This window comes from Lutra lutra, chromosome 1 (assembly GCF_902655055.1).
Source record: "Lutra lutra chromosome 1, mLutLut1.2, whole genome shotgun sequence".
NCBI classification, from domain to species: Eukaryota; Metazoa; Chordata; class Mammalia; order Carnivora; family Mustelidae; genus Lutra; species Lutra lutra.
This window is the reverse complement of record NC_062278.1, coordinates 67,572,245-67,599,172: the sequence shown is the minus strand read 5'-3', so window position 1 is coordinate 67,599,172 and position 26,928 is coordinate 67,572,245. Positions and strand designations below refer to the sequence as shown.

The 26,928-nt window shown below is 45.8% G+C and overlaps 1 protein-coding gene across 1 annotated transcript in view; it reads left to right on the top strand.

Annotated features, from left to right (window-relative positions):
- FSTL1 (follistatin like 1) overlaps window positions 1-26,294 on the top strand; it is a 51,931-nt gene extending 25,637 nt beyond the window's left edge. Inside the window, exons 3-11 of the mRNA XM_047726073.1 lie at window positions 8,883-8,987; window positions 11,041-11,170; window positions 12,207-12,239; window positions 13,591-13,721; window positions 16,997-17,115; window positions 18,453-18,565; window positions 18,898-19,008; window positions 20,742-20,818; window positions 23,585-26,294. Coding sequence (XP_047582029.1) covers window positions 8,883-8,987; window positions 11,041-11,170; window positions 12,207-12,239; window positions 13,591-13,721; window positions 16,997-17,115; window positions 18,453-18,565; window positions 18,898-19,008; window positions 20,742-20,818; window positions 23,585-23,629 — 864 coding nt within the window. The 3' untranslated portion in view covers window positions 23,630-26,294. The remainder of the gene's footprint in view (window positions 1-8,882; window positions 8,988-11,040; window positions 11,171-12,206; window positions 12,240-13,590; window positions 13,722-16,996; window positions 17,116-18,452; window positions 18,566-18,897; window positions 19,009-20,741; window positions 20,819-23,584) is intronic.
- Window positions 26,295-26,928: the final 634 nt, after the last annotated feature.

Genomic DNA, 26,928 nt, shown 5'->3' with positions numbered 1-26,928 from the left:
CCTCTGTCATGACCTAGGAGGGAATGAAAAAGACATTGCTTATGAAAATCCTTGGACTACAAACTCAACTTTAATTCCACCACCGAAAACCAGAAAAACCCTGAAATACTCACAGGAGGCTCTGTACATAACCAGTCTCTAGTCTGGGCTTCTAGGTTAACTTCTTCAGGAGATTAAAGTTTGAGATTCAAGAATATCTGAAATGGCAAATGTCTGTGTTTTCTAGTTAAGAGAATCTTAACAGTTTAAGGGACTTGGGCATCATCTACAATTCTTTTATGGATGGGGAAACTGAGGCCCAGAGAAATCAGGCACCTTGCCTTAAGTCACACCCAGTATTGGGAGGCAGAGAGAGGTATGTTCAGGGCCTTTCTCCAGGTTCCTGTGTAGGTTCTCCTTACGTAGGACCTCACCGCTTCTGTCTGATCTGGCTTCTGGTTCAGGTTTCGGCAGAAGTTTCAAAGTTGTTTTATAGTTTTTTCTTTGTTTTGTTTTGTTTTTGCTGATTCATCCCAACATTTGCCAAATCATTTCTCCTACAATGGCATTCCTCAGCCATTTCTTGGAGCTCTCTAGACATCCTGATTTTGCTCCCAGTTTTCTCAATGTGCCTGCTCTGCCTTCTTGGCTGCTTTGCCCTCAGAGTCCTCCTGACAGTCATACATGCTGTTCACTGCATGAGGAGGGGAAGGCAGCTGAAATCCAACCTGCGTGGCTTGCTGAGCCTTGTAACCTGGCCCAGGATCACATCTGCTTCAATGGGAAGGCACCTTTTCTTTGCAGAACTCCCCCAGGTGGGAGCTGGAGTGGCAGCCTCTTCTTCCTGCTCCTTGGCCACCTCAGGCCTCCATGCCCACCCTTGCTTCCTGAGCTCATTTGTTCCCTTGGCCCCATTTCTCACTCCTACCTGGATCATGTCCAGATGTGCTTCTCTAATCCTTTATTCTCAGCTGTCAGTGGGATGCTGTATTGTCCTCTTAGACTTAAGTCCATAACTGATTCATCCTCACCGACCCCTCCCCTCCTCAGTCTCTGCCTCGTCTCTGATTCTGGAAGACGACGCTGCCAAACTTCAGCCTCTCAAAGCCAAGGATCTTGGCAGTTCCCTAGATTCTCACCTTCCTCTCTTCTATCTGCTTTGTTGCCAGATCTCTGTTCTTTAGAATTTTCTCCCGAATTCCCGCCTTTCTCTGTATCCATGCCACCACCATACATGAGACTTTCATCATTCCTGGCACTTTCTACCCAGTTTCCTGTGCCCCCAATTCTGCCTCACCCACTTCCTCCTGTGAACCACTGCCAAACTAGACTTAAGACCCTCTTGCTCAAAAACCTAAAGTTTTTCCATCTAGATCCTACCATTTTTTAGGGCTCAGCTCATGTCCCCTCTCATCCATGAAGCCCCATCTCCTGGAGTCAGCAGCCCCCTTTACTCAGTCCTGCACTTTGATCTGTGTCTGTGAGTTTCATTGCCCCCGACCAAGGTTAGAAACTCCTGAGAAGGTGGAGGCCACATCCTGCCTTCCTTTAGAGTTTATGACATGGAGCTTGCATCACACCGGTCACAGGCTCTTATCATTCATGGGTTTTTTAATAGGCACTTATCAAATATGCTCTCTAGTGGATTTGAATTACTTGTCCCTGTCTTTACTGAAGAAGACTGTAGGACTATCCATACCCCAAACATTGTCCTTTAAAGTGGACAGGTCCTAGGCAAATGATTGGAGAATGGAAAATGAATACGACTATCAAACCTAACAAACTAATTCAGGGCAAAAAGTGGTTTGGCTTAAAAGGTCCCACCTAGGAATTCTAAAGAAACTAAAGGGTACAATTGTACAACTAGGGGCCTTACCAAAAACGCTTCTTAGGAAGACTGACAGGATATCTTGGAAACTCCCAGCAATCACTCTGAGAACTATAGACGGATACCGGGGAGCCTGGTAGACCCTGTCAGTCAGAGTGGAGTCACTGATGTGCCTAAGTTGGGGAGACAGTGTGGCACTGCACAGGGACACCCCAGTGCATCACTGTGACTCATGCTACGAGGGCATGAGAGCAGAAGTGCCCTCCGGAGAGTCAGAGCCTCCTCACTGCCAAAGGGATGAATCCTCAGACCTCATAGACCCGCGTGGGATTTTTCTCAGTCCTGGGTGAAAGAACCTAACATATTTCCAACTCTGTGTTTACTTAATGCTGCTATACTTCTGCTAGGACTAAACAAGGCCATCACAGAAAATGGGATTTAGGATTGTATAGAAACCAAGCATCTAGGCTGCCATGCTGGGGCTGGGCCATGTTAAGAAAGACCTAAGAATATGAAGTGGGAGTCATTCCAGGGATGGTGAATGTGCCACTGGGAGAATGAGGGAGCTTTCCTAGGAGCAGTTTAGATCCTTGAGTCTGACAAGACAGACACAGAGAATGTGACAGAATCCGTAAGATAATGGTTAAGGTAAACAGCCTTGTCCCTTTGGAAATTGGAAAGTAGTAATTTCTAGACCCACAATACATTATCACATAATGAGACGAAAATGTCAGGAACATGTTAATCCCATAAGCTGTGATAGAAGCTAAACATAGAAATTACACAAAGGGGCTCCTGGGTGGCTCAGTCAGTTAAGCATTTGCTCAGGTCCTGATCCCAGGCTCCTGGGATCGAGTCCCTCATGAGGCTCCTTGCTTTGCGGGAAGCCTGCTTCTCCCTCTGCTTGCCGCTCACCCTGCTCATGCTCTCTTCAGACAAATGAATAAATAAGATCTTTTTTAAACGAAGAAATTAATAAAAAGGAGAATTAGTAGTTCTTAAATGACAGGTCCATAATAGACTTTTTATATATTTTTTTAATCCTAAAGCTAATCCTTTTGGGGTGATACATCCCTTATTTTGATGTCACGAAGGCCAGCCACACTTTCCCCCAAATATCCTGAGTGCCACTGTCACCAGCTGCTGACATTGGCACTAACTTGGACCCCTCCCCCCTGCCAGTGAAATTTAATGTAAAAAACATTTATTGTGGATTTTCTCAGGCAGGGCACTGTGGTGGGTGTGTCAGAAGCCAAAATGTGCAGACACTTGGAGTTCACTTGAGATAAGCTATACATGTATAAAATATTAAAGAGGGTTCTAATAGACTAAAGGCCCCAAGACCTTCTTGTTTATGAAGAAAATAATAGGGTAGGTAGAGAGTCAGATTTATTGTGAGCTAATTAAGCTTTAGTTTCAGACCTTACTCACAAGGCCCCAAGCCCAATTTTGCATAATTGTGTATTCTTTTCCTCAGGGAGGGCCCCTCAAATTGTTTAAGCTTCAGGATCCCTCAAACCCGGTGGCCCTGGTGCATTCACCTTGAGGTGAGGGGGCTGGTTGTGACCAAGTCTGGGGAGGCATACCGTCCCTGCAGATGTAGAGCTCCTGCCCCGTGCTTCAGAACAGCTGCTAGAAATCGCCTTCCACCTCTTTCCTTAGTGTAGGTGCGATGCAGCAAGATATTCCTTTTCAGAGCAAAAGAATCGGAGAGACTTGAGCAAGGTCACATGGCACTCCAGCTAGATTTCAAGGTCCTGAAGAGGTTTGGCTCTCTCAAGCCTGTGCTACTGGGTTCCATTCCAGAACGCCTGAGAGCAGCCAGCGTCCCACCCTGTGCCCCACCCAGGCCTCCCCCAGGCTCTCCCCAGTTCTGTGAATTCCTTTGTCCCAAACTCCGTGGTGCTCAATGTATCCAAGGGGCCCTGGTGTTCCTGTGAAGTTTCCATGACTAATTCTGGCAAAGCAAGGAGAGCCTTTCTCACATCAACAAAGCTGCTCTGTCACAAAATAGTGGCCAGTGGAGCCAAAATTCCACCTTGGCGCAAGTAGGGCTTTTTTTTTTTTTTTTTCCCAAAAAGAAAGTTGGGAAGGAGGAAAGGGATGGGGGTTTCAGACCTGACCCAGTTCGCTTTAGTGAAATGATGATCTATTAGGCTGACAGTTTTATGGTTTTGCTTACAAGCTTCCTCCCCTGCCAAAGCACACTGTTCTTCCAGAAACTGTTTGACTTCAGAAGACTTTTTTTTTTTTTTTCTAAACATTCAAAATATAGTTTGCGTTCGGATGTAATGCTGGTCGGCCCAGCGACTCAGACGCACCATCACCTTTTCTGGCAGTTTTGCAAATAAGTTGCTTTGGACTTTGTTTGCAAAGGATCTTTTTAATTGCAAAACTAATTTGTTTTTTTAGACCTTGGACCCCCAGCAACACCTTTTCTAGCTTTGATTTGTAAGGAGGCAAAGTGGTTTGTGGAAAGAGGGCTGGAATTAAAGTCTGGAGACCTTGGGCCAGGACCCAGCTCTGCAACTGTGAGGGCTTGGACCAGTCACAGGTAGCCCCGAGCCTCAGTTTCTTCTTTGTCATTGATTTTGAGTCTGGAAGTGCCTTAGAGGTAATTCCTGCCCACCTATCCTAAAGGGTTTTGAGAATTAAAAATGATAGTGAAAATTACAGACTAGTTGAAATTGCTGTGCTAGTATAAAGTATTATTGTCATGCAATGGCTAACAGTTGCTCAGAGAGCAAGGTTTTCACCTAGTGAAAGTTAGCAATGTTCCCAGTCAGTCTTTCACTAAGGGGACTACACAGAAGCAGGTCATGGCGATGATGCAGAACGTCAAAGCTAGAAATCCAATGTTTCTCCACTTGGAGCAAGTATTCTGTTGACTTTTATCAACATATCAGTGTCCACACTTTCAGAACATGCCCCCCTCCCCAGCCCCATTCCTAGAGTAAATTCATATGCCAATGTGGTTATCTAGTCATAGATGGAATTCTCATATAGCCTTGGGACCTAATTCCTAAAGGAACTGCCTTGTGCTCTGTGGCCTCTCACTGTGCCAGCCCTTATAGCTGTCCCCTCTGGTCACAGCTCCCTTCCTTGACTCGTCCCTGAGGTTCTGGAGTCAGGCTGACCTGCCTTCCGGTCCTGACTCAGCTCTCCCTCATTATGTGGCCTCTGTATATCACAGAGCTTTTCTGACTCTTGAATTCCTCCCCATCTGTTAGATGGGACTAAAGATATGGAAACTTGTACAGGTGTTGTGAGGACAGAGATCACTATGAAGAGTCTCACTCAATTGTTGGTGCTCTAATTAATATTAGCATTGGACCTTAGGCCCTTGTCACCCCCACTAGATCACGACCTTTCACCTGGCAGGTTCCCCTGCCTCCAGCCTCTCTCCATCGAGGCTTCCCTGTACTTTGAGTCAGAATTTCTGAGGTGGAAGGGACCAGACACAAATTAATATTCCCAAGCACCACATTCTCCCTGTCACTTGCTGCCCTGCCTCATTTCTGGGTCTCTCACCCCACCACGTCTCCCCAAAAGACAGCCATTGATTGCCCTGTCCCGGGAGCCTGTTTATGCCATATGTATCTCCTCTCAAGATGCTCTTCCCCTCTGCTTAGCAGAGGGGTAGGGCCACCCACCATGCTAATGGACTTTCTAGGAGCCTCAGGGGTGCTCCTGAAAACCTGTTCCCCCAGAAGAGAGGACTTGAAGGGCTTTCTATGGTACAAAGAGGCCCCCTCTAGGTAGAAAATTTTCATTATTGTTTTCTGCATGGAAGCATGCCTGTGAATGGGAAGAACTGGGGAGGATGAAAGTTTTCAGGTAGAACCTTCTTTCCAAGTCGGCAAAAATCCCCTTCTTTGTACCTGCTGCCTGTGGCTGTAGGGTGCTCGCCCCACCCCGCTCTCCCACCTCCTGCCCCAGAGCTCCCTGGCTGGGAAGCTGGAGCTGCAGGAGCAAAGGCTGCAGCTCTGCATTGCGGCGGCGGGTTCTGCAAGACAAAGAGGGAGATTGCCACCTATTGACAGATGTGCCACCTGCAAAGAGGAATGCCTGTGTGACTAGCGAGGGGGGGCCCCTCCTTCTCTCTGGTCTTAACCGGGCAAGGAGGCGCAAGGAGGCGGATGGTTAGCCCTTGGTTTTTTCCATTCAGTTAGTCCTCCCGCTCTCAGTATTATCATTTCAGGGTAACCGCAGCTGGATGGGGGACATGGCAGCCAAGGTGGGAACAGCACTCAGCAGGGAAATTGTCTGAGAGTCAGTAACCATGGTAGCTCTCAGCTATGTGGCAGGCACGCTACTGCAGGCAGTATCTCTCCTTTACTGCTCACACACCCCTCGCGGAGATAAGAGGTCCCATTTCACAAGTGAGGAAACTGAGGTCTAAAGGAAGTACCTTGCCCATGGCTGTGGCAAGGAAGGAGCAGAGGTGGGACGTGGGAATTCAAATCTAGCTCTCTGACGCACCTGTAAGTGCTTTTTCACATTTGCTAATTATGTAAGTCACATTGTTATCACAATCTCCTTAACCTTAAGTTTTCTAGCTATGAAGGTCAATCAAATAGAAAAGAACTGCTTTCCCTTTGGTTGGGTAGGAGTTCAGCTCTGTCATGTTCTAGTTATTTAACCTCTAAGGCTCAGTTCCCTCATCTATGAAATGGGGAACCTTATAATGTCTAACTCTTGGTGTTATCCTAGGGCTTAAGTGAGATAACGTGTAATCCAAATCAGCCTGCAAAGTGCCAGATATTGGTGAATGGAATTTACTCATCTGTTGTCTGAAGTTCCAGGTTGGAATCCTAGCTCCTTCCAGTTATAGCTCTGGGACCTTTGGGCAAGTCACTTGACCTTTCTGATCTTCAGTTCCCTCTCCTATAAAATGAGGTTAATAATAGACATGTTCTTACAGGGTTGTTCATTCAGTGAGATGAAATCGTATGTGTGAAAACAGTTTGTAAATTTGAACTGGACTGTTCAAATGTGCGGCTTTATATTTTAAATAGAGAGTATCGGTTTCTTCAAATGATTTTGGAGAACTATTTCTGAAAAAAATGACTTAGGTTGAATTCAACTTGGAAGGAAAAGCGTTTCTCTTTAATATTCACTAAAAGCAACAACAGAAGGTAAAAGAAGCTCTGTGCGTGCTGCAGGCTATTCTGCAGGAAGCTGCTTGCTTTTCAGTTTATGATGACCTTCCAAATACACTTTTCATCTTCGCAAGGCAGGGCTGGTATTTACCCCTATTTTACAGATGAGGAAACTGAGGTTCAAAGAATTAAAGCGACTAGTTACAGACGTACAGCCGAGTGTAAAAGGTCTGCCCGTGGAGCTGGATACTGGTGTCTTTTGAGTGCAGGCCTATGTCAGGGCATGCCTTTTTATGAATTTACTTGTCTGTATCTCTTGGTTAGAGTGTTGTTTCATGAAGGAGCGAGAAGGTGGTCTTATCTGAGATTTTTTACACTGGTCAGCGATAACCTTTTCCTCTTCCTTTTTTAGAGCTGCTTTCCCTTCCCAGGCACAGTTAGGGCCTGCCCGGAGTATATGCTTGATTTTATCTCCACTCCTGGTTTAGGAAACAACAGCTCCAGTCATCCCAGCAGTCTGGGAATTACTTCCTCTTTTCTTCCCTGCTTGCCAGCTTTATTGAATTCCCCTTAGCAACATCCAAAAAAGAATGGGTTTAGCAACAGCCTATGAACCAATGAAATGTGAGCATGGCGCGAGTTTCTGGACCAATGGGATCCCTGCAAGACAGGCAAGATGGCTGAAGGGAGACAATAATAACCTGGAGTTTGCAAAGCAGCCTCCAGGTGGCAGCAGACCAGCTGTATTGGGCACAGCCCTGAGCTCTCAATATCTACTTTGTTTTTTGTTTTCTTTGACCTCTTCTTAGATATGAAACATTTACCGACCACAAGAATTTTAGTATTACGAGCTTTGTGAGTTGCATGGCTGGAAGGGTGGAATCTGAGGTTCCTCCTCTGCCTTTACTGACACCTCCCTCAGCTCCTGCCATGTTTGTTGGTTTTGTCACAGTCATTGCTACCCCAGGGCGGGGCGGGAGGCCTGTGGTGACTGCCTGCTCAGCAGTCAGACAGAGGCTGGAGGAATCACAATTCTCCTTTGTTCAACCACCACGGCTGCTGGCCTGCGTGGCAAATGAGGTGAGGCTGCTTTTTAGCCACCAATTAATGTGAGAGAAGGAATGTGTCACCAACAGATTAGTGCCTACAGACACTCTCATTTTCAGTGGTGTAGACTGGGACCATTCCCTGCCTGCAGGTTCTGCTGAGCATGTCTGAACAGGAATGTGTGACCACAAGTGGTTTGAGGATAATTCTGTCTGTCGGCAGGGTTGGCCCTCTTGGTCTTGAAGCCAGAGGCAGATATGGACAGGGGCTGAATAAGACCATACTGAATAATAGCAAATTCACGTTCCCAATGGTTTAGCTATCTTTCTTTTGCCTTTTGAAATGATAGGACCTTGAACACTACTCAGTGAGATTTTGGTCCTTCAGATAACAGTATTTCTCTCACATGTCTCTATTTCTGTCTAGTTTACTCTTCTCATCCTTTAGGAATTAGTTAAGGCATCCTCTCTTCAGAAAGCCTCATTTGATTCTTGCCCTCCTTCTGCCCTCTGACTCCTAGTGTTCCTGGTCCTGCATCTCCATGTTTCTAAGTCTCTGTTTGGGAACTTCCTCAGGGAGCCATGGAGCTTCTGAGGACAGAGACTGCCTTTATGGCTCTTTACTGTAGTGTTCACATAGAAGGGGTGGTCAGTAATCATTTCTAAAAGAAAGGAAGCATGTAAGAAAGCATCTCTTGCTCTTTGAGAAACAATCTGAAGGACTTCGAGGTAGCTAGTCCTAGGCTGGAGCAGTGCCAGCAAGTCTGGGGCTGGCTCTTGGGGATGGCTTTTCAGGACCCTCCAACAACCCTGAGCTGCAACTCCTGACCATGACCTAAGTATGGAAAGTAACTGCCATAACCACTGGCTTACACCCTGACAGTCTCATCTCCGTGACATGGTTTCCTTTATGATTTTGTGTTTCAGGAAGAACTAAGGAGCAAATCCAAGATCTGTGCCAATGTGTTTTGTGGAGCTGGCCGGGAATGTGCAGTCACAGAGAAGGGAGAGCCCACCTGCCTCTGCATTGAGGTAAGTCCTGAGCTCAGGAGCCAGAGGACAATAGCCAAGGTCAAATGGTGACCTTGCTGGAGCCACTAGTCAGCACGGCAGAGCCAATAATTTCATCACCTTTATAAAAACATACCGTGTCTATCTGAAGGACAAGGGATTTTGGTCCCAGAAGTTCAAAACCAGATGCAAATGCAGGGATATTCTTTCTTTTTTTAAAAGATGTTTAGTTTTATAAGATTTTTAAGTCAAAATTTTAATAATGCTTTATATATAAGTCAAGTAATACAGACATTTGTATAAACATAAAATTAATCATCTTCCCAATAACCTTCAAATCCAATTAGTCTGAGATGACCAGTGTTCACAGTTCAGTATATATTATCCCACTTGCTTTTCTATGCCCCTATAAACATACAGGGTCCCCCCCATTTTATACAAAAATGGGATCAGAATAAATAATTTGTAATGGCATAGTTATGCAATAATTTTTCCCACAGGTGGACATTAGGTTGTTTCCTGAGTTGTTTGCCACTGGAAACAATAACACCCTTGTGCAAATACCCTTACATGCTGCAGCCTTTATTTCTATAGGATTGAGTCCTACTAGGGCTTGCCAAGTCAAAGGATACACACATTTTTAGAAAACTACTAGATGAAATGAAGGGTGTTTTTTTTTTAGGGGTTTTCATTTATTTGCTTTTAATAAGGTTTAAAAAGCAATGTGAGCTTTTGAGGACTACTTCTTTTGTAAGCAGGATGCTGACAAGTTCTCACTCTTCAGACAAACATAAATCCCATCCTTCCCCTTTCTGTCAAACCAACACGAGCCTAGAAATATATCTGCCTTTCTGCAAATAAATACACCTAATTTAGTCCCCAGCTGAAGAATCAGATTCATTGTCTCAGAAGGGAAGTCCCCCAACTTAGAAATGTGATAGCCAGATCCATTGGGAACCCTAGGAGGCCCTCCCCAGAATGTAGCTGGCCACGGTGTGGTGATGTGAGCCTGTACTTAGGGTAAGGAAACCTGATTTCTAGACTCGCCTTAACCACATACATCTGTGTGATTTCGAACAAGTTAGTTGCCGCTGGATGCTGCGAAGACAGAGACCGTGTTTGCCCAGCATGTAGAATATTTAGTAAGAACTCCCTAATAAATATTGGTTAAATAGTTTGTCGTCCCAGACTTTGGTATTTTTATCTAAAGTTGGAGAAGCAGGGCTGCCTTCCAGCTCCAGTGTTCTGGAAGTTTCTTCTTCCCGCATCTGCTCTTTCTGGCTTTGGTGCCTTCATTAGGGCTGAGCTGAACTTGCTTGTCCCGTACCGCCTTTCAAAATCCACAAAATTCTAAAGAAACCGACCTTGCCTGTGACCGTGGCCCTTTAAGTAGCCAATCTAGAGCCGAGTTGGCAAGTGAACTTGAGTCCATTTTCCTCTCCATAACGATTTTCTGCAGTACTTCACAGAGACCCAGCGTCCCCAGCCTTGCCTCACAACAGCCTTTGCAAGATCAAGAGGAAAACAAAATGGCCCCCAAATACTACACAAAACAAGAGAGCAAAGATCCTTCTAATTAAACCCCCGAAGAATTGAAGCATTGGGGTGTGTGTGTTTGTGTGTGTGTGTGCGCGCACACATGCCTGTCTGTGCATCTGCCTGTCAGTTTCCACATCCCCCACTCTCAGCTCTGGCTCTTGCGTCATAGAATGTTGGTGTTTTAAGGGAACTGAGATCATCCAAAGACATCGAGTGACTTTCCCCAAAGAAGCAGTGTCCAGATTCCTGGCTTCTAATAAAATGCCCTTCCTGCTGATTTGAAAGTGTCGGGGTTGTCCATTTCTTCACTGAATAGAGGAGATGGCCGTGAACGGGCATCAGCATGGGGGGCTATGCAGGGCTGCAGAGTGAGGGGGTGGGTGCCTCCAACACTGAGTGGGATAGAGTCACTGATGGCCAGAGCTGAGGCTCCCTACCAGGGTGTACCCACAGGCTGCACGTGTGTGCATGTGCATGCTTGCGTGCGTGGGTTGGCACCCTGAGTGCACAGACCTCCTCCTCGGGTCTATTTCAGCAATGCAAACCTCACAAGAGGCCTGTGTGCGGCAGCAATGGCAAGACCTACCTCAACCACTGTGAGCTGCATCGAGATGCCTGCCTCACTGGGTCCAAAATCCAGGTGGATTACGATGGACACTGCAAAGGTAAAGAGTGCTGTTACCACCAGCTCCCAGGTCCAGCAGAGGAGCCAGGGGATGTCCCACGCTGCTTTCCACTAGGGTCACGGACACCACTCAGCTACTTGGAGATGCGTCCTCTTGGCACTCATGAGCCTGCTGGCTTTGCCCTGGATACTGGCTTTGCGTGGGGTTTCCTGCATCAACCTCCCAGGGGAGCATCCAGTACTGTCTGCAGTGGGTAGGGAACCACATCAATAATCAACAGAATAAGAAAGTGTTTAAACGAACTCTATGCCTTTTTAAAAAGCAGGCGAATTTCACTTTTTATTTATTTTTTAAAGATTTATTTATTTTAGAGAGAGAGTACGGTGGGGTGTGGGCAAAGCGAAAGGGAGAAAGAGAAGATCAAGCAGACCTCATGCTGAGCTCAGAGCCCCCACCCAGGGCTCGATCTCATGACTGTGATATCACAACCTGAGCCAAAACAAAGACTCAGATGCTTAACCGACTGAACCACCCAGGCAACCTGAATTTCACTTTTTAAATTTGGGCACCTCTCAGCCATGGTATATATATTTCCTCTATTTTATACTCAAACCATTGCCATTAGGATAAGAGGGAGGGGATCCCAAGCTCATTGCTAATTAGACACCAGCATCCTGCCAAGCCGCAGCCCCACTCAGCCCCTCCCAGCCTTGAACTGCCCTGGTGAAACAAAAAATTGTTTCCACGCGTGGGTCTCCACTGCACTACCTTCTATATAATGATTCCATGGGAATTCTCAAAGTCCCAGCAACCCATCCCCACCGCTCAACCTGAAAGGAGGAGGAATGAGACCAGGAGGGCAACTTAGTAGCCCAAAAAGGTCAAATAGAGCAGGGGAGAAGAGAACTCCATACTTAGGCCCTAGAAGAAGGAAGGGAGACAGGCAACTAGGACAAAATGATGAAAAGATTGTAAGTGGTCCCCTGAACATGGGATGATTTTAATCCCAGTGATACACAGATGTGTTCTTTGGTCCTCATTTGGCCTTATGCATTTTCTCCTTTTTGTCTTGCAGAGAAGAAATCCGTAAGTCCATCTGCCAGCCCAGGTGAGAGCCTATTTTTTCTCCAGGGTGCCTTTAGGGAAGAAATTCTTTTTGTGATGGAATTTTGTGTTTCACATTCCCTGCTGAAGCTCACAAGATCTGTGTCAGAATTTGTGACCCAGAACTGGTCATTCCTCAACACAGCTCAGAAAAGCTGCAAAACTGCTTTTTAGTGTGTGTGTGTGTGTGTGTGTGTGGTGCTTGACGTTTGGAAGTGGCTAGTTGGATCCGAATGTTGGTTGTGTTTTCAGTTTTTGCTGAGTATTAAAAGGTCCATTAAAAGTATTAAAAGTATTAAAAGTATTAAAAGTCCATTAAAAGGACAGGAAAGCCACTGAATCTTTCCTTCGATGCTCTGTAACATAGGCTGATGTCACAGAAGGCACAGAATCAGTAGGCATAACTTTTTTTGAAAGGAGATAATGGAAATGCCAGTAGGAGTTTTTCCATGGTTTTCTATGAATTGAAATTAAAATTTCATCATTATAGTTACAGAACCTTTATCATATGCTTTTCCTTAGATCTTTACAGTAATCTTGAGAGGCAGACCTTATTGTAATGACCTCATAGATGATGAAATCGAGGCTCAGGTTAAGTGAATTTCCCTGCATTACATAGCTTGGAAGTGGCAGCCCAGATTTCCGTTCCCCTGGCTCGGGGCCCTTAGCACATCCCAGTGTGTGTTGTCTTCCAGGAATTTCCTCTTGCCAAGGCTCTCCCTCCCCTGTCCCCCATCTACCCGACTGGTATTGCCAAGTGCACCTGGTATTGCCATGTGTCTTGCAAGAGCTGTCCAGAGCAGAGTTTCAGCATGGCCCTTTCTTGACCTTGTCTTCTGTGGTTTAGAATAAGGGGTAAAATTTTAAGTGGGAGAGTTTTGATAAGCCCAGTTGTTAAGAGGAAAAAGCTATAGAGAACTTAAGATCTGGTGCCATGAAAAATTATAATGTGCTCCTTCATTCTCTTATTAGTTCAGCTCATCTTTGAGCCAAGAGAGCTGTTTATTGATTGATTGATTTTTTTCCCCCTCAGCTTCCTAAAGTTAATGAAAATGTCCTTTATTTTTCTGCTGATGTTTTTCTCACCTAAGCAACATAGTCTGTCTCTTTCAATATTCTCATTTCTTTTAAGTGTTTTAGAAACATAAGCTTGAATCCTGGTTAAGTCACTTCCCAGTTGTCTACCCTTCGTTGACTTCTCTAAAGTATGTGTGATAATTCTGTGTCCCTGGAACACTATGAAAATTCAATGCAATGTTGCATGCAGGGCCCCCAGCACAGAACCTCCCATGTAGTGGATGCTGGGGACATTGGGGTCCTCACCGCTCAGCTGACCTCCCTCCCCCTTCCTGCAGTCGTTTGCTATCAGTCCAACCGTGATGAGCTCCGGCGTCGCATCATCCAGTGGCTGGAAGCAGAGATTATTCCAGATGGCTGGTTCTCTAAAGGCAGCAACTACAGTGAAATCCTAGACAAGTATTTTAAGGTAATCCAGAGTTGGGGTCAAATACTCTTCAGCCCCAGACAGAGGGGGAGACTTCCTCTTGCATTGCCTGATCACATCTTCCCATCATCCCACGAAGCTATGATGGTTGCATTCTGATGTGTTTGATAAGTGAGATTCCAGCAGTAGAGGCTTTGGGATCTACTGCTCATGTATATGGCCAAGCTTTATCCCCCTACCCTGTATGTATCCCCTACCCTCTACCTCACAGAGCTCGCTGTTGATACAGTATACTTTCTGACCGCACCCAGATCCAGGCGTTTCCCACCCAGTTTGACATTTCTTTAAGTCATTAACTTGATTGTCCCTGGCCTGTAGAGCTCCTCAGCATCTGAGAAGAATCCACAGACCAGCATTCCATGGGTCCAGGATTCTTTGCGAAGTCTACATATTGCTTGTCCCATCGCTTAGTTTAAGAAACAGGTTGTTCCAGTGGGAGACAGGAGAGATGCTTCCTTGAAAAAGGTCGGAATTAGTAGTTAGTGATGAGTAGGGCTCCCATGGCTTGGAGATTTTTCAGAGAGCCTGAGACATTGTGAATGAAGCAGTTAAAGATACTCTTCCAGCTAATTGACAAGAACACAGACACACACATATGTACAGCACACCCAGAGATAAATACCACAAGCAGAAGCATGCACACCACACACACACACATATCCCACATACAGAGATGCACACCCCACACAGACACAACCTCCTCCCAGACACACATTCACATGCTCACTCTGCCATCTAAGCAGAAAGCTTGATCATGACTGACACACACAACAAGGCTTGCTTTTCCTAGATATTCTGGCAGTGTCCTCTGAGAAAATAGGGGATTCAGTATCTACCTTTTGATGGTAATAGCCATCTAATAAGAGTCCTGTGTTGTGCAGTCTTCAAAGGGACATGCCTTCCACTGGGCACATAACTGCCTGTTGGTGAGAGAATGGATATCTCACAGAAACGGTTTCTGAACCAGGAACTGCCCTCCAGCTCAGCTGGTATTCCTAACATCAAAATTAGTTGAAAAGAAAATCTAATGAGAATTTGGTTAAGACCAAAACCAGACTCTCACTTCACCTAGTGATTCATTCATGATTTCTCCAGTGAAAGTGTAACAGACCCAGGTAGAGAGAGCCGGTCATGGCCCATGTTGTAGACACACGCTGGACTCCTGGTGGCATACCCCTGGTGGCCAGGGCCACAGCTGAAGCCAGACTTCTTACCTCCGTTACCCAGGTATCGTGTCCCCCATCACCACAGCAGCTGTGTGTGAGCAAGTGCCTGTCCTAGCCCATCCTCTGAACGTTCTCCAGACTTGGCAATAAGCCCCAAACATGGGTTTTGTATTCCACACCTTCTTGCCTTGTTAGAACCGTGGAGTTACACAGAAGGAAGGGGTGCTACCTCAAGTATACATAAAGCAGGGAGAGCAGGCACACGAGGTACTGTGCCTTCTGTCACTGCTTGGCTGAACAGAGGCCAAGTAAATTAGGTTGGGTCATGGTCCAAGATCACGGCCTCTGAGGCAGGCCCCCAGGCAGTCCAGGTTAGTTCTGGGGCAGGTACCAGACCTCTGTTTTCCTTTGGATCCACATGCAGAGCTGGCCTGGGAGGCCTGTTTGGTCCTCCTGAGATGAGCGTGCAGGCTGGCTGGCTCTCCCCTCAGCTTCAGGCCTGGATTCTGGCCCTGCTGAACATGTAGTGTGGGCACTTAGCACTGCCTTTTGAGAGCTGCCTGGGCCATAGTGGCAGTTTCCTGGTGCCCCCAGGGGTCACGTGGCCCCAGGTCTGCAGCCATGGCTGTGTAGCTCCTCATCAGGCTCACTCTTATTAGGTTGTGAACTCTGTTGGGGTCTGTGAGGGCTGCTTCTTTCTGTCTAGCACTGGGAATATTTGGATTCAAGAATATTCTGCACTGTTAAGAATGACCCCTGGCCAACTTTATTTCCTTTCTCTCCATTAGTTAATCAAGCCTTCACAAGGTGAATGGCGGTTTCCTCAGGGTGGATGTATAGGGACTAGAGAACATCTGAGACCTGTTGCTGGGTATGGAGACAAGAATGATGAAAAGGCATTAAGCAAGGGCTGGCATGCTTTGTTTTAGACATACCTGGCATTATACATACTATGGAAAGATTTACCACCTTAGAGTAGACTGTATGTGACACATGACAGCCATGGAAGGAGAGACCCTTCTACCTGGGAGCCTGGACAGACTTTTCTTCCAGAAGCCCTTACACCATCTGGGGAGCCACCCTGAAAGTAACATGGGAATGCTGAGTATTTCCCAAGGCAGCAGGACAAGACAGCCTAGGGAAAAAGAATTTTTCAAAAACAATTTTCCCCCACCAGAACTATTTAGGAGAGCAGCGATACCAACTTCGAATTTGATAAGACCTTGACCTCGACACCCTTCTCCTGCAGTGGGGGCCTGAGCATGTTTAATGGTCCCAAATGGTTATGGTTTAGGTTTAGCATCTTGCCAAAGAGAGGTAATACCTGAGCTCACTTTACCCTCACCTTGTGCTTGTGGGATGTCAGCTGGGTCATGAGGAAGCCTGTGCTCTGTAAGTGAAGGACCTTGCACACATCTGCAGTGGGGCCCCCAGCCCACAGCAGAGGGGTGGGGGGAGGGGGTTGCGCCACCTCTGCCTGCAGGTTATCAATTCAGGGCCTTTACTTGTGACTTCTCACTGATGTGCTTGGTTAGGGGTACCAGTGTGAATGTTAGGTGTGAGAGCATGCCAGGGAAATCAAGTAGCAAAAAGTGGTCTTGTGACTCCCAGAGTGAGCTCGGAGGGTCACCTGCATTGCTGTTCTCAAGCAGCTGGTTAGAAACACACATCCTGGGCTCTGCCACAGATTCTGATTCAGAACATTGTTGTTACATGTCCACTGAGGTTTGAGGACAGGGTATGGTGGCTGCTTGAACCCAGATGTTCCCTGGAGAATGTCTGCAGGACAGTGTCAGGGATGAGGCCACAGAGCGCCCTCAAGCACCCCAGGCCGCTTGGGCAAACACAGGCCTGTGTCCCAGCTGCTGCTCTGAGCAGGGTCTGGGTTTGAAAGGCCCTCGGTGGCCTCTGCCCACACACCTTCACTCTCTCATCTTAGGGTGCAGGTGCCGTCTCACATCTCCAAGCTTGTGTTGCTGGAGCTCTGAGGCCAGGGCAGGGTTGGAATGAGCAGGATGAACTAAAGATGGGTCAAGCTAAATGGGACACAGTTGTACAAAGTGTTCCTGAAAGAGTTCTTCCCCTTTCTAGAACGTCGATAATGGTGACTCTCGCTTGGACTCCAGCGAATTACTGAAATTCGTGGAGCAGAATGAAACTGCCATCAACATCACCACGTATGCAGACCAGGAGGACAACAAACTGCTTAGGTGAGTGGAGTTGAGGGCTCAGGGGGTGGTCCATGAGGCAAAGGTTGGATAGGAATGGGAATTTGAACCCCTTCCTACCTGCAAGGAGCCGCCAGGGCAAATGAAAAGTAAAAAGCAAAAATAGGGATTCTGTCCTGGTCTATTTTGTGAACATTATGAACTAACATATTGAGCACCCCTGGTATCTGATCAAGTAGTTAGTTTTTGGCCAGAACTTGCAAACAATAGAATGTAATCTTAAAATAAATTATCAAGGTCATATCAGAGCAAAAGCGTTCCTGAGTGTCGTGTGTAATGTTTTAATGGTTAATTTTCTAAAGGAATTACATTATTATATTATTTAACTGCAAGTCTAAAATAGCTTTGGTTCTGACTTTAAGATAATCAGTGCTATTTCACATAGAGAACCCTAATTGTCACAAATGAGAGCGTGTCCCTGTCCTTTTCTGACATTATACCAGAGTAAATATTAATCAAAATTAACCCCTAAGAAACTTCCAATGTGGTTCCAATACATCAGCGAGAATTAAAAATAGGAACAGCACCTCTTTTGTTCAGAAGAAATCGAAAGCATGAAGCCCAGATTCTGGAATGATTCTTTCTTAGCAGTCCATGACCTTACAGTATAATACCTGAAAATCCTTCAGATTTTGATCACTTGAAATTAGATAATATTTTACAAGTTCAATGTTTGATCTTCCTAACATCCCAGTGAAGGAGGGCTCCCTGTCCTTGTTTTACAGATGAGAAAACAGGCTCAGAAAAGTTAAAGAACTAGCTCAAGGCCATTTGGGTAGGAAGTGATTGAACCAGGGCTCAAATCCAGGCCAAGGGGAGAATGAGGGAACTGGAGTTCCGTAAAACTTTTCTGAACATACGTTTATCTTTCTAGAGTAGTGATGGTGATGATGCCTACTTGAACTCCGTCGCACATTCCATTCCTGTCATCTATTCATCTCCCTTCTGTTTTGACTTCCCTAGTTTGGCTGACCTGACTAATACTGCGGGGAAAGGCAGTTGCTCATGGAAGGTGCTGCATAGGCAGTGAGAACATTTGTCAGTTAAAGTGGACAAAACCTCTCAGCAAACTTTAGTCTTCTTGGGCAGAACATTTGAACCGTGTGAATGATCTGACAAGTATAACAAAATAAATGTTGGATATTCACAGGAGCCAGGATGGATGATGCTTGTGGGAAGGCAGTGCAGAAAGTTCTTTAGTTAACAATTGCCCCCTTGGCCTCCTCTGGAGGCCCCAGGAGTATGTGATCCCAATGTTTTGTTCCTTTCTGTGGGAGTGAAGCTGAGATCTTGCTGATTTCTCCTGTGTTTTGTTCCAGAGGACTCTGTGTTGATGCTCTCATCGAACTGTCTGATGAAAATGCTGACTGGAAACTCAGCTTCCAAGAGTTCCTCAAGTGCCTCAACCCGACCTTCAATCCTCCAGAGAAGAGTATGCTTCACCTAAGAAATATGAAGCTGTAGGAAATGGGGGCCTTTGGGGAGGGCCAAGAGAGAGAGACTTGATGAAATTTTGCAGAGCTTGCTAAGAAAATTCCCTCCCACAATTTTAGACTGGGCCCTAGCCCATCATCAACATGCTGAGCATGTTTGCTGATCCAAAAATCCTTGGATCGATGACATCATTTATCCAGATATGTTGCCTCTGAAGGATAAGCAGAAGCAGGTCTTGTCTGGGAGATAGGTAAAGTGCATAGAGAGTAGCCAGCATGTCTTGTTCCATCCTCACCCTAAACCATTGCCCCTTATTTCCGGTCCCAACAGAGTGTGCTCTGGAGGATGAGACCTATGCAGACGGAGCAGAGACCGAGGTGGACTGTAACCGTTGTGTCTGTGCCTGCGGAAACTGGGTCTGCACAGCCATGACCTGTGACGGTGAGCTGTCCCTCAGGCAGAAGGAAGGCATGGCGGGGAGAGAGCTTCCTTTATGAACTCAGCATAGGAGAAGTCAGGGTGGGGGTGACGGAGAAGAGTCATCCTAGCAGGGACTAGGAGCAAGGAACAGACTCCAGTTGTAGTGTCCGAACACCCCGTGGGCAGCATCGAGGGCAAAGCACTTCTGCCAGATGCATTATGTTCAATACTCGCTCCAGAGGTGTGGCAGCAGAGAGGCTTAAGATGCAGGGCAAGATCAGATGTTGATATGAGACTGGCCTAATCATGATAGAAATAGTAATAATAATGATGATGAAAGCAAATACTTAGTGAGAGCTGTGCGCCAGGCACTCTTCTACACACTTTACATATTAACCCACTTAATCCTTAGGACAGCTTAGGAAATCCTCTGTGTAAAAGACTCATGTGGTTGGAAGACAGAATGTCTCCTCCTTGCCATCCACACCCAGCAGAAAAAGGAGAACTGTTTACAGGCCTTCTTTGAATTAACAGACTTGGGTAATCCCTAAGAAAAAAAAGTTGAGTATGGTCAGGGTGGGTTGAAGAGATAGAGACATCAGAGAGTTTGAGGGACCAGAGCATGTTGGAATGATGCCAGAGATCAAAAGAAATGCTTAAATGGGAGCCAGGTCATAGGGAAAAACAAGCACCATTCAGATTAGAGGAAAGAGAGTGAGGGTGAAGCCAGTTCTAGACTGGAGAGTCACACTGGGTTTGAGAAGAAAGGTCAGTTGGTAGGAAGCAAGCCCAAAATTTATACCAGATGGGGTGAATTTAAAATTATATCTTTAAAAAACTGAGACAAAAAAGGAACAGGCTGGTCTTGGGATCATATTCAGAAAGGTCAGGAAAGACGGTAACCGGGAGAGAGGTCAAGGACCCAGAAAAGGTAGTTGTAGATATGAAGCCTAGGCAGCAGCAACAGTACAAAGTGAGCTCAGACCTGCCAGGGGATCCCTAGTCTGTCACTGCCCGGGACCAAGTCTCTTCCCCATGTGGGAAGGCAAGAAGCCAACACAATTCCAGAGACAAATGGAAGAGTGGGAAGAGGCTGCTTAGAAACTAGAAATCCTAGAAGTTGCTGGAAGTCAAAACTAAGTCAGCGGAGCCAGGCTAAGCACACTGTAGCTATTGAAGTCAAGAGAGAATGTCTCAAAACTCTACCCAGCATGCCTCAATCAAGAAGCATCCTACACTTATCTTCCCAAAACCCCTGCGGTAGCTCTCAACACCTAACTGCGCCTGGTCTCGTTTTGGAAGGGTAGCCATCCATTTCCAGGACACAGGCAATTGTTAAATAGCTAGCTGTCATGCAGAATAAGCTTGAACATCTGGATAATAAGCCCCATCACACGCATCAGACAAAACCCAAATGATCGCCTCCATCAGACAATGCCCATTTCCACAGCCACACTGGACAGCTCATCCTCCCTCTCCAAATGGCCCAGGTTCACGGCTCTCTATGGGTATAAACAGCACTGGAAATGGGGGTGCCCCAAGATGAGCAAGGGAAGGAGATTGATTTGTTCAGTGTTCCTCTGAAGGTGTCCGTCACACTGGGACACTTCATATTCACAGAAATGCAGGCAGTTCACCCTTCTTTCCATAGGTTAATGGGAGAGGAAATCAAGACCCTAAAAGGTAGCTATTGGTGGGATTCTGAACTGGCTTCCCTCAGTGTCCCCAGCAGTGAGCTTTGGTTCTTCTTACAGGAAAGAATCAGAAGGGGGCCCAGAGCCAGACAGAAGAGGAGATGACCAGATATGTCCAGGAGCTCCAAAAGCACCAGGTGAGTGGCCGCGTCCATGCTGTCTTGGGTTCTGCTGCTGCCATTCGGCCCTTCCACCATTCAGATATTGCCTAATGCTCCCGGAGACCAAGGAGCCACTCTGGCCCATACAGTAAGTCCTGAATGGTAAACCCACAGTATCAAACCATGATCTAGATAGTTACCTGATGGAGTCCCTCCAGGGTCCAGCAGGTCTCAGCAGATATAGGCTACAATTTGGTAAATTGCTTTATAGGTAAGAATTAGGCAGGTGGTGATCTGTAAATTGGTTGGCAGTGGTTTGCAAATGAGCAGTGTTACTGTTTCCTATCACGAGCAGTGCCCAAACCCAAAGACTAGTTGCTCCTTGGGGGCAGTGAACAGGAAATTAGTGAACATGGACCACAGCGGAAAGGATTTCAGTTAAATGCCAAGCTGGTTAGAAAACAGCCTGGGATTGACAAGGCCAGAGTACTTAGAGGTTCTGCTTCCTGGAGACTTGAGAATATAATAAATAAAAATTCTGCTCAGGTGCTATGTCATTAAGTTAAAGGCCTTCCTGGGAAAAAGGCTCTTGGCAGAATAGGGATTCACTGACATACTTTGGTAAGGGCTGGAGGGAAAACACGGATATGCGGCCTCTAAGGGCCTATCTTCCTGCTGGCTTACCGCGTAGTTAACGAAGGAAATTGGGCCGTAGGTCACCTGTCTGCAGACTGGGTCTGGTATACAAGCCTTCTGTCTGACTTAAGTTCTGAGGGAATGTAACAGTCGCAAGAACTGCTGCTGTGATTGACGTATTTGACTTGAAAATAATTATTAATATTAAGTGCTCAAAAATAATAATTGCTCATACTAGTGGTTTTTAACACACATTTTGTCACTACTGTCACTGATAATGTAGAATCTTCATGTCAGTTTTTTAAGCGAAAGCAGAAGCTCCTGGCCTTCTGTTTTTCCATATTTCATCAGCCTTGAGTTTCCAGACAAGTCCAACCACATAAAAGAAAACAAGAACTTAATAGGAATTCCTTTCCTCTGGGGTGGGGAAATGATCAGAGTAGACAGTGGGGAGTGAATTATAATAGCTCACATTTTTATGCCTTTTATGTGAGTTCCCTCAGAAAGTAGACGCTAAGGCAAGGACTCGAGTACAAATAGTTGATTTAGCAATCCTAGGAGACACCAGAAGGGGAGTTGGGAAGCAAGCCCAGGACAGGAAGGAAGCAATAAAGAGTGTATATCCAGGCATGTTACCACAGTGGGTGGGTGGCACTTAGTCCTCCTGCGGCACTTAGTCTTCCTGCGGCACTTAGTCCTTCTGCAGAGGGCTGGGACCAGAGTTCCCGAGCCCAAGTGGGAAGGGAGCAGGAGTATTCCTCCACAAACTCCCCAGCCGCCGTTGGCGAGGGCCGCCACCAGCAGCATGAATTCCCGAGCATCTCTGGCCTGCCAGCATGTGTGGGTAGAGCAGGCTCCAGCAGCCAGAGATTTTGGTATATAAATTATATCTCATAAATTTCACCCTTTTAAAATATACAGTCCAGTGGTTTTTAGTATATTCACTAGAGGATCAACCATCACTACTATTTCCGGAACATTTTCATCAGCCCTTTAGAAAGAAACCCAGGCCCATTAGAAGTGACTCCCCATTCTCTCTTCTCCCAGGCCCTGGCAACCACTCATCTACGTTCCAGCTCTACAGCTTTGCCTATTCTGGACATAGACAGACAAATAGAATCATACACTATATGGTGTTTTTGGTGTGACTTCCTTCACCCAGCATAATGCGTTCAAGGCTTGTCCTTGTTTTAGCATCAGTCAGTACTTCACTCCTCTTCACGGCTACATAACATTCCATTGTATGGATAAGCCACATTTGGTGGGTCTGTTCACCAGCTGACAGATATTTTGGTTGTTACCCCTTTTCGGCTATGATGAATGCAGTGAACATTCTTGTTCAAGTCTCTGTGTGGACATACATTTTCAGGTCTCTTGGGTCTATAGGGTGCTATTGCCAGGTCATATGGTAACTCTGTGATTCATCTTTCGAGGAACCGCCAGACTGTTTTCCAAGCGGCTGTACCATTTTACGTCCTCACCAGCAGTGTTCCTGTTTTTCCACAAACTCACTGCATTTGTCATTGTCCCTTATGTTCTCTTTTAGCCAGCCCAGTGGGTGTGAAATGGCATCTCATTGTAGTTTTGACTTGTATTCCCCTAACAACCAATGATGTTGAACATTTTCTCCTGTGCTTACTGGCCATAAATAAGAATGGCTTCTTTGGAGGAATGTGACATGTTGTAAGAGGTGGTCCTTTATTACCCTCGTCTTGTAGATGAAGACACTGAGGCACAGTTTTTATAATTTGCCCAAAGTCCCCCAGAAAGGAGTACATCCCTGACTGAAGTTCAGACCGTCTGCCTCCAGAGCCTGTTTTGCTTCACCCTTCTCTGGACGGGGATTTTGGCACATCTTGTAGCACTTGCATTTAGCATCCTTTTCTTCATCTTTAAAATGGGGATAATTGTGTCTGACCTGTGGTTTCACAGGCATTCAAATGGGCTCAGCTCTTAATGACAGCCCCTATGCGACCATGTCAAAAAGAACACATGATCTTTTCCCTCAGGTTGTTCTCATCCACGGAAGAGACAGACAAGTAACAGAACGAAAATGTAGCAGAAGCATGTCTCTGCCAATGCTGTGTAAAATCTTGAGGACTAGATAGGTGCTAGTGATTCTTTATTTTATAATTCACAATGCTTATTTTCTCTTGCTTCTCAAAGGAAACCGCTGAAAAGACCAAGAAAATGAGCACCAAAGAGATCTAAAGAGGAGGCACCTAGGAAGGGTGTCCAGAGCCTGGCACCTTCTCTTCCACTTCCGCGCTGAGTCCAGTATATGCAAGTGTCTGCTACAATCGCCCAATCACCAGTATTTGCTTGTATAGCGATGAGTTTTTATTTTGTCTATTTGTTTTGCAATAAAGGAAATGGGGGTGGCTGGCTAGGAGGGCAGGGCCATAGCCTTCATTTCTAGGAGTGCTTTGAGAGAAACTGTAAATGGTTCTCAGGGGCTGGAGACAAGTAAGGAAACTGCATCAGAGTTGGGAGAGGAGCGGACCCAGATCTGAACCCCAGTCTGCCACCGCAGTAAACATGCTACGGGGAGTGCAGGCAATGCTGGCCCGAACTTCACAGGCTGCCCCAGAGAAGTGAGGGGGGTTGGAGGCTCAGTGGAGAGGAAGGCATTCTGCATCCAGCCCTCTCTGTCGCCATCAGCCTAACAGACCTCCAGCATCTGTGCTTCTCACGGCCCCAACCACTGCCTCTAGATAACACAGCCATCCTTCCAGGTACCTGGTGTCCCTTAGACTTGGGAATTTGGTGGGGGGAGTACATGCAAATGATGCAGATACTTGTCCACTTTGAGCCCCTTAGAGACTGAACCAAATTTTTAAAATACTTTTTACCAAAGGTGCTATTTTTCTGTAATACTTTTGTTGGCAAGTTGACTTCATTCTTCAGTTATTATCATTATATTATTGTTGTTGTTTAGTATTTTATTTTCTTGACTAGAAATTAAGCTTTTGTAATTATTCTTCAGTAGTCCTACCGTTTCAGGGGTGGGAGAGTTTGCGGTTCTTTGTGGTGCAGGGACCACTATAACCCAGACCCTACACAGCCTGCCATATATTAGACACAGCCCAGAGTTCTGTCCCCCTGGCTTCCAGTGGATCGGCTATCTGCCAGTGGGTGCTCAGACAGAAGCCAGGGGAATACAAAGCATCTCCATACAAAGTTTTTAAGGTCCAAAAAGCTAGTTTGTTTCCATTTTATTCTGATACATTCATGCAAATCAGCGTTCCAAAGGATGGAGACAAGTGTAGCCAAGCAAGGCTTAGCCTATCAATATGCTCTTTGATCTACCACTAGCTAGGAGGGGGACTTTGACCTAGTCTCTTCGTATTTTGGAGCCTCAGTTTCCTCAGTGAACAAGTAGGAATGCATTAACCTTTCAATCTGATAAATTATAAATTCTGTGGTTCTGATAATTGGTCCAGAAGGGTACAGGTTCCTATGATTTCCCTTCTCCTTAGGATAAATGAAACTTTACTGTTAAAACAAAAGGGTCTGACAGCTAAAAACAAGATGACCAAATCTGACCTCTGTCTCAGAGGCTGTACGGGTTGTGCTGTGAGGTAGAGCCCTCTCGGGTAAAGTCTATCCAGGAAGAGAATGGGAAAGAGAACGCTTCCACTTTGCCCTCACTTTTGTGCTCCATTCTTAACCTTCTTGGAAACAGAAATAGCTTTCCCTTTCAAGATGAGGACAAAAGATGATTTCACATTTTAAGGAGGCAGGAGGGAATGGAAATGAAGTCTTCAAACCATGATTGGGAGGAAGTCCATCATTCCTATCTTTTGGACTCTGATTATTAACCTCACTATTTACCATATATAAGATGCACTTGGAACAACAAAGATTAAACACTTGAGAGCTCATTTTCAGAAAGTAGATTACAGACTATGAGAGGGAAATTAGGTAGATCACACTGCCCAGGTGACTCTGAGAAGGTTGTGCTTGAATGTGGAATTCCTTCTAAAGTTTCTTTATTCTCCTTTGAAAGGACAGCATTCCATTTTGTTTAGAATTCTGAGCTTTTATATACATCCCATTTAAAAGGTCTCTTTGAGCCCCACTTGTGCACGCTGAAATGCACCTTCCTGTCCAGTCACCTCGAAGAACTCCCAACAGCACAACTTGACTGAGTTTTGCCAGCCCCTGGACAGAGGGCAAGGGCAGGAGTACCAATTTGTTTAAAGCAAGAAGCCAGAGTGTCTCCTCCCCGGTTATATTCAGGACAGTGGTTGCAATCAGAGACTACCCTACCCTGCAACATGGAATCGCCAAGAATAACTCTGCATTCCTCCTGTAAATAGGGCCACTATTGTCTGCACCATAGAATCGCACTATCTGATGACCATTCATGGAAAGCTGCTAAGTAGCCTAGTTTGGGGAGCATTGCATAGAGCTTTGCATGGAGCAAATAGGATTAAACCAGGTTCAGTTCCTCCAGCTCTCTATAAGCACGGGTCTTAGACTGCAAGCTTCCTAGGGCTTTCTCGGTGTGTATGTGATTTTATTAACATATTACAGCATCTGTTAAGATTCAGTATTCATGGAAACCTTTTCACATGCCATGACTCTGGATTCCATCACTGTTTTTTAGAAAGCAGGTCTCCTCCACCTGCTTATAAGCCCATGTAGACAAATCTGAATGTCTTTCCTTTACACATAAGTTTTTAAATAATCAAATCTCCAGAAGCACATTTGAACAGGTTTCCGTTGCTTATGTGTTTGTGAAATGTATTTGTATTAGTAGGCTTCCATATTGCATTTAACTTGTTTTTGTAACTCTTGATCCTTTTTTGTTGTTGTTCCCTTTTTTTTTTAATTTGGATACTATTGATAAATAAAGAAATTAAAATAGTCATTGTATTGTTTTCCTCCCCCCTCCCCCACCCCCAGTCAAGACCAAATAAAGTTGTGAGAACATTAACCATTTATCTCATAAAAGTGGATTTGGCCTTCAGGAGCCTTAAAAGAGGCCCAAAGAGTTTCTCCTAATAAAGTGTGGGACAGCTGCCGGGAGGGCAAGTTTACTCAAGGACCAATAGAACAAGTTTATTTAAATGAATCCTGGACCTCAGGTCTGAAGTAAGAAGGGATGAGAAGTCAGGGAGCACTTCTATACTGGGAAGAGGTTAAAGTAAATGGCTCCTGAAGCCCCTGAAGCCCCCATTCCTGACTGGAATGATGCGCAATGAGGCTGGCTGTGGATGAAACTGAGAGGCCAAGTAAACTTGGGAAAGTGACCCAGGGAGCCAGGCTCCGACCAGACAGCCTTAATGGCTTTCGTCTGATACATACCCCATAAGGGTAAACATTTCCAAGTGAACTGACTGTTGGCTGGTTAAAACCTTCTGTTCTGCTTCATCTTGGGGACACATGACCAATACCTGGTTTCCACCTCCCTGTGCAAGTCTTACAGCTATGGTCCACTCCATAATCCCAGTAATTCTGTCTTCCAAAATCGCTCATTCTGGCTGATGAGGCTTAAGCTTTCT